Below are 13490 nucleotides of genomic sequence, written 5' to 3'. Positions count from 1 at the left end.
ATGGACGTAACGGCGGCCGACGGCGACGCAGACACAGGCACGGCGGCGGGGATGCTCGTGCGGCTCGGCCCGTCGAGCTCGTTCGTTGGCGCCGCCGGGGAGCTGGCGGGGCAGCCAACGCTCAACGAGAAGCAGGCCATCGCCCTCCTAATCGTGTGCCGGCAGCTCGACCGAATCCGGCGTGGCGATGACACAGGCGGCGATGGCGGCGGCCAGCTCTGCCTGTTCATCGGCGGCGAGGGCGGTGCCGGCAAGTCGCGCATCATCGAGGCGCTCGCGGAGCTGCTCGCCCGGAGGGACCTATCGAGCCGGGTACTGGTTACGGCGACGTCGGGGACGGCGGCAGCGCGGATCAACGGCATCACGCTGCACTCGGCCTGCGGCCTTACGGTCGGCCAGGGCGGCCGGGCGGGAGGGCGACGAGGACATTGACGGCGTACGGCTGGCGGGCCAGGGCGAGCGCTTCGTCGACGGCCGGTCGCGGATGGACTGGCAGGAGAAGGAGGTGCTGGTGATCGACGAGGTCAGCATGCTCGGGGCGCGGACGCTGCACGCCGCCAACGAGCAGCTCTGCCGGCTGCGGGGGTCGGCGCGGGACTTCGGCGGCATCCCGGTAGTGATCCTCTGCGGCGACTTCCACCAGTTCCGGCCGGTGCAGGAACGGTCGATCCTGCTGCCGAGCGCGGCGGTGGCGTGGGACGAGGACGGGGCGTTCGCGGCCGAGCAGCGGCGGCAGCACGACAAGGCGCACGCGCTGTGGCGGCGCTTCACGACGGTCGTCATGCTAGACGAGCAGATGCGGGCCGCCGGCGACCCGGAGCTGCGGCGGCTGCTCGGGCGGATCCGCCGGGGCGAGCAGGACCGGTCGGACCTAGAGCTGCTCAACTCGAGATGCTACCGGCCGGGCAGGCGGATCCCGTGGGAGACGGGCCTGACGGTGGTGACGCCGCTCAACCGGAACCGCTGGAACCTCAACCTAGAGGCGGCGCTCGCGTTCCGGGAGGCGGCGGACGGCGGCGCGCGTCTTCCTCTCCGAGCATAAGTGGAGGGACGGCGTGCCGACGGAAGAGGAGGCGGTGCTAATGCTAGGCCAGGGCGACGACAGCGCGACGCCGGTGCCGGCCGTCTTCCTCTTCGTGCCAGGCATGCCGGTCGTCGTGAACCAGAACACGCACCAGGGGCTGAAGCTTGTGAACGGGGCCGGGTACACGGCGGTGGACGTCATCCCCGACCGCGCCTTCCCCGCCACCGCGTCTCGGCGGAGCTCATCATGCACTTCGGCCGCCGGCGGGCATCGTGCTGGCCTCGGAGACGACCAAGGACTTCCACTTCGTCGGGATGCCTGCCGGGACGATCCTGCTAACGCCCATCAGCGTCAAGATCACAGCGCAGCGGAAGCGGCCATGGCAGCGCAACGACGTCAGCCGGAGGGGCCTGCCGTGCGCCGCGGCCTTCGCCTGCACCGACTATAAGGTGCAGGGCGGGACGCTAGAGCGCGTGGCGCTGGAGCTGCGGGGGCGAGGATGACGACGGTCGAGGGAGGGCGGTGCCGTCGTCGTGCGACCCGTATAGCCTATACGTGCAGCTGTCGCGGTGCCCGACGCTCGACGGCATCATGCTCGTATCAGAGGTGCGGGAGCGGGACCTAGTGGGGAACCGGGTGCCTGAGGAGATGACGGCAGCGCAGGCCCGGCTAGAGGAGCTTAGCAGGCAGACAACACAGGAGGCGGCCGACTGGCTCCGCAGGTAACGCAGGCGCCCTGCATTTTCCACACTTCTGACGTAAAAGGAGTGTAGGTTAAGGGCCAGGAGGACGGGCGAAGGGGGTGGTCTGTGGAGGCGTGTGGTCTATGGCGGAGTTAGAAGCCGGGCCGGCTTGGGCACCTTCCTCTATGTGGTCTGCGGCGGCGTATGGTCTACGGAGGCGTTGGAAGCGAACTGCGCAGCTGGAACTAAAAGGGGCAGCAAGGGGGCAGGGCATTATGATGGTAGGCACCTATGTGCCTACAGATACGCATGCGCACAAGCTGTAGGCTGAGTCACAGTCACGACAGGTAGGGTAACCGGTGATGACTTCAATTGTAACTAACTAGGGAAGAGGAAGCTATTCACAAGAAACGGAATGTGCACCCGGTACCCGTGCCACGCCCCACTTTATTTGGAATTCGCAAGCTCCCACCTCCTAAAGTTGGTGCTCACCACCAGTATCCCCACACCACCGGAATACCCAGAATTTCGACTCCCCGACTTCAGCATCCCTATATCTTAACCAATTCACGATCTCGTCGATAGCCGAAATGGAAGCACGTGTACAAAACGCTCTTCGATATATTGAAAATTTTCCGGTGCTAAAGTCGCAACCGTAGCGCGAGAATTCGGTGTAACACGTGATCGATTGCGATACCGTCTTCAAGGCCGACCTCCTAAAACTGGCCAGCGAGCTAGAAATACGAGGCTTTCCGAACCAGAAGAGAAGGCCCTATGTCGCTATATCGATCGTTTGGATAATATAAACCTTGCGGTACGCGTCGAGTTCGTTACTGACGCGGCAAACTGTATCTTGCGCGAGCGGTCTAGCCAGCGCGACGCTCCTACCGTGGGGCCAAACTGGACTTCTCGCTTTAAAGCGTCACGGCTACTTCAAAAAGCGCCAAAAAAGGCTTCAAGCAGAGCGCCAAGTCTCCGAGAATCTTACACGAGTTAACCAGTATTTCCAGCATCTTCGGCAGGTTATCCAAGACAATGGTATACCTCCTGAGGATATCTGGAATATGGACGAGACTGGTTTTCGCATCGGGTTGGAAAAGACCAGCTGATTGTGACAAAACGGAGGAGAGCTCATTATTTTGGCATTCCTGAGAATAGGGAATCCGCTACTGCGATCGAAGCTATCTCGGCGAATGGGGAGGTTGTTCCGGCTTTTTTGATACTCGCTGGCCAGATGCACATGGCTTCATGGTATCAAATACCTGAGCTAGATCCTGACACAGTTATTCGACCCACGCCTACTGGTTACTCAAACGACGTGATTAGTCTGGAGTGGCTCCAGCATTTTGACAAGCACTCGGAAAAAAGCTCAAGAAGCTCGAAGCGACTTCTAATTCTTGATGGTCATGGCTCTCACCATACCAGGCAGTTCATTGAATACTGCGACAACCACAATATTATTCCCTTCGGCATGCCGCCTAATCTCACGCATGCACTTCAGCCTTTGGACGTTGTCGTTTTCCAGCCCCTAAAGCACTATCACGCCAAGGCTTTAGATGTCATGGTTCGAGATGGCCTCGTCAACATAACCAAGCTTGAGTTTCTCTCCTGCATTCAACAAGTACGATTGCATGCTTTCAAGGAGAGTACTATACGCTCCGCATTTCGCAAGACAGGAATCTTCCCATTCAATCCACAAGTAGTACTTCAATGTTTGGAAGCTCGTCAAGCCACGACACCCACTCCTCCCAATTCAGGACCACACTCCTCACCTTTCGAGACACCATTGACTCTACGACAAATAAACAAGGTAGCGGACAAATTAGATCTCGTCCTTGAAGACGATAAAAGCCTGATCCCGACTTTTCTCACGATCTCAGTCGATTTATTCGAGGATCGCTATCTCTGGCGACTGAGCTCGTGCAGACTAAAAGGGACTTGGGACGAACCAAAATGGCGGAGCGGATCCAAAAACAACGTAAGGCTATGAAGAATATACAGTTACAATCAGGAGGAGTATTGTCAGTGGCCCAAGGACGGGAAATGGTGCAACAAAGGGGAGATGATCAGATTGCTAAAGCAAGGAAGGTAGTAGAAGACGCGGAGAAAAAGGCGCATAACGCACGCAAGCGATGGTTTGAGGAAGCAGCAAAAAAGGCACGCCAATGGAGGGGTTCAGGAAGGTTAGAACGAGTGGAAGTACGCGATTCTGAGCGTGGTACGCGGTGGTTGAAGCGATTCTAGGTCGGGGAGTCGAAATTCTGGGTATTCCGGTGGTGTGGGGATACTGGTGGTGAGCACCAACTTTAGGAGGTGGGAGCTTGCGAATTCCAAATAAAGTGGGGCGTGGCACGGGTAGTATTCCAACACAGGCAGTCTTTTCTTTTCGTGATGGAATCCGAAGGCTGCCGTGCCTGCCCTTCATTCCGGTCTCAATGAAGGGAGGCTCGTCATCATGGAGTCGTTTGTCGTTAGGTGGTGTCTGCGGTCACGGGTCGTTGTACATATCCTTCCACTCGAATCGTCAGCCTGTTCGTCTCAATCAACCGTTCCAAAGCACGGTTGGGTGCTGCTGGTCATCGCATCAGCCGGGTTGTCATCCCCATTGATCCAACGGATCTCTGCCATCTCGCGCTGCTCGTAGGACTGCCTTAGCGCCATGATATCAATCATGAGTCGCTTCTCTTTCGTGGTCCCGAGCTTTACGAGGCATTCGTATAGCGAGTATGAGTCGGTGCAGACAATGAGGGGAGTCGGGGGTAGGTCCAGCTGCTTGACAATAGCCTGCAGGGTGGTCGCGATGACAATGGCCATATCGAAACCTTGGACCATGCCGTAGATCTCCGAGGCTAGCACGCTCCGGGTCACTCGCTTGCTCTTCGTAGATGACCAGTGCAGGACATTGCCTCTGATCGTGAAATCAGCAGGGCTCTGTTCCTCGTTGGCGAGCACAATAACAAAGCCCAGTTGTGAGCTTAGGTCTTTGTTGTTCGCGAACGAACCGTCCGTGAATACCATTAGCTTCGCAGTCGAAAAGGCCAAGGAACATAGCGGAGTCCTCGTTGCAGGTTGTCGGTCTGCCATTGTATCCGCTTGTTCAGGGTCTTGTAGTCCGGGGCTTCCGGCTGCTGCACTTGTGCTGCGACTGAGTAGTCGAACGTGGCCTCGGGCTGGCAGATTGATGCGATATATGCTCCGCGCGCGCGCTGTTGGGCGTATTGCTGCGCGCGATCCGTGGAGGAGAGAAAGATGGTGGCTAACTTCTGGCCTTGGCCCTTCTGCTGGATGATAAGGTCGTCTTTTCGGCTAGAAGTGTGCAACCATTAAACTCGAGGAGTCGCGGCCGATAGCTGGCTCCTTGGTTTCGAGCGGAGCTTAGCCTTCTGGATCTCTCTTTCTTCTGCGGCCGCGAACTCAGGGAGGCGAGGAGGAGGGTGTCATCCGTCTGCATAGCGACCATGCCGAAGCCGGCGGCTTGATCATTGGAGATCAACAAGCAGGGGTCAAAGGTGGAATGTGTCATACCGAGGCGCTCACGATGATGCCTATAATATGTCACGAACCAATGGAGACCTGACTCTGCTATGCCATACAGGGGAAGGATGACATGGATGATGGTGTCTGGGGGATAGCGGGGCACTAATTCCGCTGGGAGGCGTGCGAGTATCGTACGATTCAGGGGGGTTTTGGACTGAATATATGCTTGTGTGATATCACGCAGGAAGACGGAGGCTTCACCTGCGAGGGAGGGGGCAATTGAGAGGAGTAGCCGCTGTGCTGCCCGTTGCACGGTCGGCGACTGGGTAAGGATATTCTCTTTATCACGATCGTTATAGCCTTGAATGACGAGACGGGATTTCTCGTAGGGCCTTGTGGTTGGTCCGAGTCCTTTAACTTCGCGGACCATGCGTGCTTTAAAGAGTCTTTGGCCTTTGTGGGCCACGGGGTCGAAACGAATGAACTCAAACACACCCTGTGCGATTAGGTTGTTAATCTCTTGGGTATCGGACTGTTCAAAGGGGGCACCTGGTGTGGTGATGTGGCCTTCGCGGCGCAATTGAACAGCGTGATCATAGTGATTAACTTCCTTCTTTGACAGGTTGGCTACGCCGGTCTTGGGCTTGTTCTTGGAGCCTTTGGGGCGTCCTCGTCGGCGTTGTTCAGGTAGGAGCACAGGGGCAGGGGCATCATCTTGATCGGGGTTAGGGGGTGCATTGGGGTCGACTCGTCGGGATTTGGCTGCGAGTCGTCGTGGGGTTGTGATGAGGGCCTGAGGATCACGGTGGTATTTCTTGACCTCTGTGATCCTGAAGTTGCGGGGGCCATTGACATGATTGATTGTTATTTCGTGGCCGTTATTGCCGATAACGATCCACGGGCCGGTCCAGCCGTCAGCCTCTCTCCACACGAGGACCTCGCTCTGCAGGAAGCTCTGCAGCGCGCTCTACATTTGGTCCATTCCTCGTGTTGAGGGCATCTCTAACCTGACGGGCAGCGGCAGCACGGTGCAGAGCTGCCATGGCTTTCCGAATAGCCTCTGCGCGCTTGATCATAGGGGGAGAGGGCGGTGAATCGTGGTTGATTCGTGGGTATGCGCCGAAGACGAGGAGGGTAGGGACAAGGCCATCCGGGCCGGCTGTGTCATTGACTGCCTTTACAGCCATTTGGAGGAGGGCATCTGGGCTTCTCGACTCACCCAACTCTGCTTGGAGGATATCGTAGGCGCGGCGGAGGGGGCCGTGTGCCTTTTCTACCTTTCCAATCGAGTTGTGGGCTTCGATAGGTACCTGCCTGCAAGTGATACCCATCAGCGATGCCTCTTTTTGGAACTCCTCTGCTGCAAAGTTAGTGCCGGCATCGTGGCGCATAAAGTCCGGGGGCCTTGGTAGGTGTCTATCCACAGCATCCGTAGCGTTTCCCAGGTGTCTCGGGCGGTCATCGAGGGAGGAACCTGGCGCCTTGGAACGCTGTGGCTTCGTCGATCACGTGTAGCACAGGCTTTCCGCCTATTTGGACTACATCCGCGGTTATCTCGAAATTGAACTCGCGGTCGTCTCTAAGGGTAAACCTGAAGCGTTGGGGGGAGGTGCCGTTGATTTGACAGTGGTGGCACATCCTCGTGATCTCACGGATTGACTGCTCATCAATATCATCATGCCCGGCACACCTAAGCAGTCGGTGGAGTCTAGCTGTGGCCGGGTGACCGAATCGTCGGTGAAGTCGTCGCAATTCGCGTTCGGTCAGGAATACTCTCGCAGTCTCTTCTTTACCTAGATGGAACCATGCGTGGCCCCATTTACGTACTGCGGGAACGCGAATGTCATCGCGGACGACTTCGTTGGTCTGATTGTTGAAACAAGCCTAGCCGGTCCATATCGGCTAGGAGAGGAGGAACGGGGTCTTAGTGGGAAGAACGTGGAAATCAACGGGCCCGAATGCCGTGCGAATCGCGGTCGCACCGACAGACACAATCCGGGGTCCATCTCCAAAGGAGATGCCTGTCTGGCCTGCGCGGGTGGTATCGAGGGTAGCGCAGTGGTCTTCGCGCTGCCAGGCATGGAATTGGTCTAGGCCAGCGGTTGACACGTCGGAAGCACCTGTGTCGAGCATGATGCCCTGATAACGCGTTGTGTAACGGTCATCGACAAGGAATTGTTGTGCCGGGGCCTTTGAGGAGCGCTATAGGCATCTTCCTTAGTCAGACGGTGTAGAACAGCGTAATCTGCGAGGAATGATTGCGTGAAGAACAGCGAGCCAATCGCTGGGTCTTCATCGTCAATTTCATCAGCAGTATCATAGTCAGGACAGGGTCTCGTCAAGTTCATGACCTTCGAATTCGGCGAGGAACATGGCGAAGTCCGGGGTCGTGTCGGAGGCATTGTGGGCATTAAGGAAATACATCCGTGATTGTTTCCGTTCTTCTATGGTATGCTTGGTAGACCAACAGCCAGCTTTGCCGCAGATGAAGCACACCTTCTTTCTCTGCGGCTGTCGTTTGGGGTTCGCGCTGTTATTGTTGCGGAAGGGGGGTCTATTCTGTTGATACTTGCGGTCGGTATACCATTGGGTGCTACCGTTGTCCGTGATCGCAAGTTCAATAGAGGCGCGGAGGTCGGCAAAGAGTTGTTCGCAATGGGCGGGGCTTTGTACAAGGCTTGCTTGAGCTCAGGCGTTCCACGGCAAGCGCGGATGACTGCGTTGCGGAGGTTGCTTTCGCCAGCTATTTCCGGCCCAATCGCTCGTTGACACAATTGGAGCTTGTCAAGCATTATATCAAGCACAGCGTGGAGGTCCTTGTCACTGTGCTTGCTACGGACACTGTTGAAGGTGATAGTTGACCAGTCCGTATGGTAATGCTCCAGATTCACGTTGGTATCGAAATGTTGCAAGTTGTCGGTAAGCGGCGGCGAACGTGAGGTCTGGGTCAAGATAAAGGTCATAGTAGGTCTTTGCTCGACCTGTAAGGGCGCGGGGGAGAAAGGCGTGTAGCTGACTCTCGGGGACTTCAACCGAACGGCAGGTGGTTAGGAAGTTCCTGATCTTATCGTCAAGGAGATCGTAAGGTTGACCTGAGTAGGTATCTTCCTTATTCCAAATCTTGACGAAGAGGGCGAGAGTCTGGGCATTGGTCGGGTGTTCGGCACGTCTCGTGGTGGCAATGTGCGGTATGGGGTGTATTGTGGCGGATCTGACTTGGCTCTTGGGGAATCGCCACTGAATTGGGGTAGGTAATAGGGGAGCTGGTGTTACCTGGGAGCTATCCTTGTGCGGTGAGGAAGGTGTAGCTCGTCGGAGCGTTTGTAAAAGCGGTTGGGGTGACGGATTGAGTGGCCTGCTGGACAGGTTGTACAGGCGGTTGAATAGGTGGTGAGAGGGGCAAAGGGATCGCTGCGGGCACGGGTTGTGCTCCTTCGTCGATGGAGGTGACCGGGGTATCCTGGGTTTCCCAATATTCTTCGGTGACGAGGGAAGCGAGAAGATAGTCATGTCGGCATCTTCTCAAGGGGCCAGTGATCACTTCCTTCGTACGAAGATAGTTGACGAATGCAGCTCGAATCGTTGGCTCAATCCTTCCGAAGAGTGCACTATTCCATCCTTCGAAGTGCTCTTGGAACATAATAAGAGTGTCGATTCTTCCTACATTGGCTCTCTCATAGTCGGTCCACGCACGGGCGAGTTGTGTGATCAGGTGGCGTGGCGTTGGCTCTTCCTCTGGGTTCACAGGGGTATGCCAGAGGGATAGGTCAATGTCTGACATGTCGATCGGTATGCCAGTATATTTGCCCAGCCATCCTTGCACTCTCCTGGCTTGGGGATCGCGAGCAATATAGATAGTAGGGACGGGGTATTACTACTGCCTCCCGGGGCACTGCTGCTAGGTCCTGCAGACATAGTGTCGGAGGTGAATTGTAGTGATCAATTGTACTAATTAAAGCACAATCGCGAGGGAGTCGGGATGCGTTGCTGACGCAGCTAAGCTATGTCTTTTCCTTTCCTTCGAACGGTCGGTGAGTTGCTCGGCGGAACGGCAGTTAGGAATAGCAATAGGTTAGCCGTAGGTTCTGCTTCTTTCTTCCGAACGGCACAGTGAGTTGAAGGCGGATCGGAATAAGGAGTGTCTCCTGCTCTTAGCACAAACTTGTCGTCTTCGAACGGTCGGTGAGTTGCTCGGCGGAACGAATCACGGAGTTTGTCTCTTCTACCCGTAGAGGAAAAGTATCACTTTCTCCGAACGGCACGGTGAATTGCAGGCGGATCAGATCGGTGACTCTTCATCTACCTTGCTGCTCTGTGGCTCCTTCGGGACCTGGAACCACTGATCAGTGATGGTGGCACCTATGTGCCTACAGATACGCATGCGCACAAGCTGTAGGCTGAGTCACAGTCACGACAGGTAGGGTAACCGGTGATGACTTCAATTGTAACTAACTAGGGAAGAGGAAGCTATTCACAAGAAACGGAATGTGCACCCGGTAATGGGGGCATGCAGCCGGGGCTGCGTGCCCTGATCGCGGGGTAGGGTGTCACGTGGGAGTCGTGCATGAACCGTGATGGTATCCCGATTGCACGGGTTACTCAGCAGGTTAGTATTCCAACACATTATTTATTTTTATTTATTAACGAATGAAAAGCGAGAACATCGACGAATGAAAAGCGAGAAAAGAACAACCGACGAATCAAAAGCGAGAACGCCAGCGAATCAGAGGGCGGCATTTGCGGGGGGGAAATCGATGGCGAATTTTTTTTCTCCCCGGGGAGGAACCCTAAGAACGGGTAAGGCAACCCCGCACGGGTTGCGCAATAAGCCTTTCGGAACGAAGATTACGACCAGAGGGGAAGAGAAAGGAATAAACAGCAGCAGAGAGGCAGAAGGAATGGGGGGTGTAACAGTTCAGCAAGTTCAACTTAACTAGCTACCTAGTTAGAACGAATAAGCTAATAAGGACGAGAATATAGAGGGTAAAGAGGAGGAAGGAAAAGGAGTTATACCTACGTCAAGAAGTAGGTCCAGTTGCATAAAGTTAGTCTAGGCCTAGCTCGTAATATATAGTAAAGGTAAGAAGGGGAGGGAAGGGAAGAGGGGGAAGTGGAGTTATAGTATCACGGGGCGGACTAGGCAACGAGGGAAGAACGATGTTGTCGGATACAGAGCTATGGACAGTATGCGAGGGCCGGGCATATATGTATGTGGCTATAGACACGTGGTGTGTAGAGGTACCTTAGTACCGTGAGATATAGACTAATAAGTAGGGGTAGCTTTTCTTATATTAATAGTATAGCGAGAGTATAGGCCTAGCTTATATAGTAACTAGGTTGTAGAGGTATATTATTTTTGGAGAGTTTAGTAGATATCAAGTATAGATTCAGTGTTATTCAGATAGTAGGCTCATTTCTGCATGCGTTGGCGGAGGGCCGGATGGGCGCGTCGCTAGTACTAGCGACGATAGAGTCAAGAAGGAACCGGGCGCGGCGGCCAGGGCATGAGCGGGCGTGTCCCCGGGCGGCCTTGACGACGAGGCGGACTGCGGGGGTGAGGAGGAAGTGGCGGCGGAGCCAACAGTGCTCGAAGAGGAGGAAGGAAGCGAATGGTGCTGGTGCAAGGTGCGCGACCTCTTAATCGGGGAGTCGGCCACGGCCGAGCAGGCCCGCGGGCGGCGGCGTCACAGGCGCATCGGCAGGCGGGCCCGGAGCCTTGGAAGGCGTGTGCGGCGCGGTCGAAGGCGGCGTAGCAAGCGAGTAGGAGGCGGCGCGGACGAGGTCAAACGCAGAGGAGGTGGAAGAGGGTTGACGCCTCAGGGGCTGGGCCAGCGGGGAAGCGGAGGCGGCAGCGGCGGAAGACCTATCATGGAAAGTCCAGCTATCCGGGACGACGACGAAGACGTAATCGCGGTCCGAGCCGGGCGGGACACACATCACGCCATGATCGAGAAGGCCGGCGACCTTGCCAGTGCAGGTAAACGGGATACCAGGCAGAAAGGGAGAGGCGGACCTCTCGGCCAGCTTCTTACACAGGACGAGCCAAGGGTTGGCATAGATGGGAAAGATGACAAAGACCTGAAAGGGGTGGTAGCCCTTGAAGGGAACCTTGTCCGGGACGCCAGGGGCGATGTACGTCGATAGCTGGATTAGGCCGCAGCAGCGGAGCTGGTCGGTCCCAAGACCAGGAAGAAGATCGGCCTGCAGGAGGTCAAGTCCGGAGCCGGCGACGACGCCGTGAAAGGAGACAACAGGAGGCGTCGAGGGAAGTGGCCGTCGGGTGCCAAGGAGCGCGGGAGGACGCTTAGGAAGAGATCAGCGGGGCGGCAAAGAGGACGGAGGGAGGCTCACGGCTGGTAGCCCTGGTCGCGGACGACGAGGGCGGGCATCGTATAGAGGAGAGTCTCGCCGACGTCGGCCTCGAGACCGTCGCGGCGCTCGACCTCCCAGGCGAGGGCGTACGGATGGACGCGGCCGGACATAAAGAACCACTGCTCAGACCAATCCGAGTCGACGACCGGCTGGCCGTAGATTGAGAGATTCAAGCTAAAGAAGAGGGGGGAGACATCGTTATCATCCCCCGCTGCCCGGAGGGGAGCGTACTCGAGCGCCAGCAGCCACGAGGGGGCGGGAAGGAGGACGCGGGCAATGGCCTCGGCGTTGAGGCCCCTCACGCGGTGCTCGTCCTGGTGGGCGAACCTCACGGGGCAGTCGGGCTGGGCAAAGAACATCATGGTCATGTCGCCGCCGGCGCCCTTATTGCCTGTAAGAGGCCTGCGAAGGTGCGGCGGAGAGTCGGTGGTAGGCGGCGTCGGGGACATTATAGCCCTCTAGCAGGAAGTAAGTCAACTAGTAAGCAATAGGGCAAGGGGGGGAAGCCATACAGAGCTATATAGATCGCAAAGAAGCCTATATAGCGCGATACTGCATTAAGAAGCGCGGTAGGGTTAGGGAGATTAGAAGATCGGATATAGGTTAAAGTCCTAGAGAAAAGAAGGCATAAAGGGTTAGCAGGGCAGGCCATATATATATAGGGGTCCCATATAGGTAATAGAGAAGACATAGATGAAAGCAACGAGAACAATAGGAAAGGATAGGAAAGATATAATCGGCGGTCTACTACGAGATTAAGGGGTCTTAATATATAAGCCATACGGCAGGGCTAAGCGTGAAGGGAAAGGTATAGCATTGTCTCTGATGCGTACGAGACATTGAACTAAAGGCGGGCACATAAGCGCCTAGGGACGGACCCAGACGTAGGCTATGGGGTCCTAGGAGAGAAGAGGGAAAGCGTGGCGCATAGAGCGTCAAGGACGAGAAGCCATTGGTAGGACCTACGTCTAGGGAACAGCCGAGGCCGCATCGGCCGCGGGTAGGGCAGTAGGCGTCAGTCGGTACGGACCGCAGACAGCGCGGGCATAATAGTAAGTAAGTAGCATATGTAAGGACATGCTAAGTCGGGAGGCCGAGGGCATATAGATATGTGATTAAGAAGCATGTGTTATGTGGAAGGCATGGGCCGAGCGGGAGCATGGCGAAGAGAGGGGGCTACACGCCAGCGGCCCGTATATGGAGAATGTTTGCCGAAGGAGGTGGTGGCATAGTAAGTAGGTAAGGCCAAGAGAGCGTACGCAGTAGAGGTAGCAGCATCCATCACGATGAAGCCAGCCAGTACAGAAGCGCAGCACGGGGCTGAGAGCAGCGCAGGCCGAGCACGGGAGGCACCCAGAGCCCCATATATAGCAATGAGGTTCAGGCCGATCTCGGCGGCGCCGGTGCCCGGCGCGGAGGGTCGGCAGGTGGCGCATGAGAGGGCGTCAGGGCTGGTGCTGCCGAAGCGAAGGCGACGGGGCGGCCGGCCGGCGAGGAATCCAGGAGGACCGGCGCGGGAGGCAGGCACGACTAGGGCCACGGCGGGGACGCCCCAGGCACAAGCGACCAGGGGCGATGGAAGGAAGACGGCGCCGTCGACACCGGAGACGAGGCGGGAGGCGAAACGTAGAGAAGCCGGCGAAGGCGAGGTGGCTTCCTCCTCACGCCGCCAAGCTCCGGCCGAGGCGCCGCCCGGGCAGGAAGGAGGCCGGGGCGGCCAAGGCAGCAGCGGATCGACAGAAGCCAGCAGCCGCTGTTCCGGGATATCCAGCCGCGGCCGACATCGGGGGAGGCTCTAGCGACACAGCCATGGAGCGCGGCAGGCCCGGCCCTAGGTCCGGCGGCACGGCAAAGACAGCTTCAGAGGATACAGCCCTGGCCGGGGAGCGGGCCAGAGGGTGCCACGGGGGACGCGGCCGAGGGCGCAAAGCCCA

The 13490-nt window shown here is 57.0% G+C and overlaps 5 protein-coding genes across 5 annotated transcripts; 1 reads left to right on the top strand and 4 right to left on the bottom strand.

The window, feature by feature from the left end:
* HRG_01318 (PIF1-like helicase domain-containing protein) lies at nucleotides 1-432 on the top strand (the record flags this gene model as incomplete). The annotated part of the gene is made up of 1 exon (XM_044859789.1): nucleotides 1-432. The coding sequence occupies one exon, from the start codon at nucleotides 1-3 to the stop codon at nucleotides 430-432; it is 432 nt and encodes a 143-aa protein (XP_044726189.1).
* A 3813-nt stretch (nucleotides 433-4245) lies between these two features.
* On the bottom strand, nucleotides 4246-7317 carry HRG_01317 (transposase; the record flags this gene model as incomplete). The annotated part of the gene is made up of 11 exons (XM_044859788.1): nucleotides 4246-4784; nucleotides 5029-5181; nucleotides 5245-5289; nucleotides 5380-5398; nucleotides 5555-5716; nucleotides 5771-6139; nucleotides 6192-6355; nucleotides 6404-6498; nucleotides 6659-6896; nucleotides 6978-7050; nucleotides 7171-7317. The coding sequence occupies 11 exons, from the start codon at nucleotides 7315-7317 to the stop codon at nucleotides 4246-4248; spliced, it is 2004 nt and encodes a 667-aa protein (XP_044726188.1).
* A 189-nt stretch (nucleotides 7318-7506) lies between these two features.
* Nucleotides 7507-8147, bottom strand: HRG_01316 (uncharacterized protein; the record flags this gene model as incomplete). The annotated part of the gene is made up of 2 exons (XM_044859787.1): nucleotides 7507-7777; nucleotides 7867-8147. The coding sequence occupies 2 exons, from the start codon at nucleotides 8145-8147 to the stop codon at nucleotides 7507-7509; spliced, it is 552 nt and encodes a 183-aa protein (XP_044726187.1).
* A 317-nt stretch (nucleotides 8148-8464) lies between these two features.
* On the bottom strand, nucleotides 8465-8965 carry HRG_01315 (uncharacterized protein; the record flags this gene model as incomplete). Its single annotated transcript, XM_044859786.1, has 1 exon — nucleotides 8465-8965. The coding sequence occupies one exon, from the start codon at nucleotides 8963-8965 to the stop codon at nucleotides 8465-8467; it is 501 nt and encodes a 166-aa protein (XP_044726186.1).
* Nucleotides 8966-10821: 1856 nt separating this feature from the next.
* HRG_01314 (uncharacterized protein) lies at nucleotides 10822-12005 on the bottom strand (the record flags this gene model as incomplete). Its single annotated transcript, XM_044859785.1, has 3 exons — nucleotides 10822-11328; nucleotides 11370-11487; nucleotides 11536-12005. 3 exons carry the CDS (start codon nucleotides 12003-12005, stop codon nucleotides 10822-10824), a joined length of 1095 nt encoding a protein of 364 aa, XP_044726185.1.
* Nucleotides 12006-13490: the final 1485 nt, after the last annotated feature.

This window comes from Hirsutella rhossiliensis, assembly GCF_020360975.1.
Source record: "Hirsutella rhossiliensis strain HR02 chromosome Unknown scaffold00001, whole genome shotgun sequence".
Classification (NCBI taxonomy): Eukaryota; Fungi; Ascomycota; class Sordariomycetes; order Hypocreales; family Ophiocordycipitaceae; genus Hirsutella; species Hirsutella rhossiliensis.
This window is presented reverse-complemented; position numbering and strand designations above follow the sequence as displayed.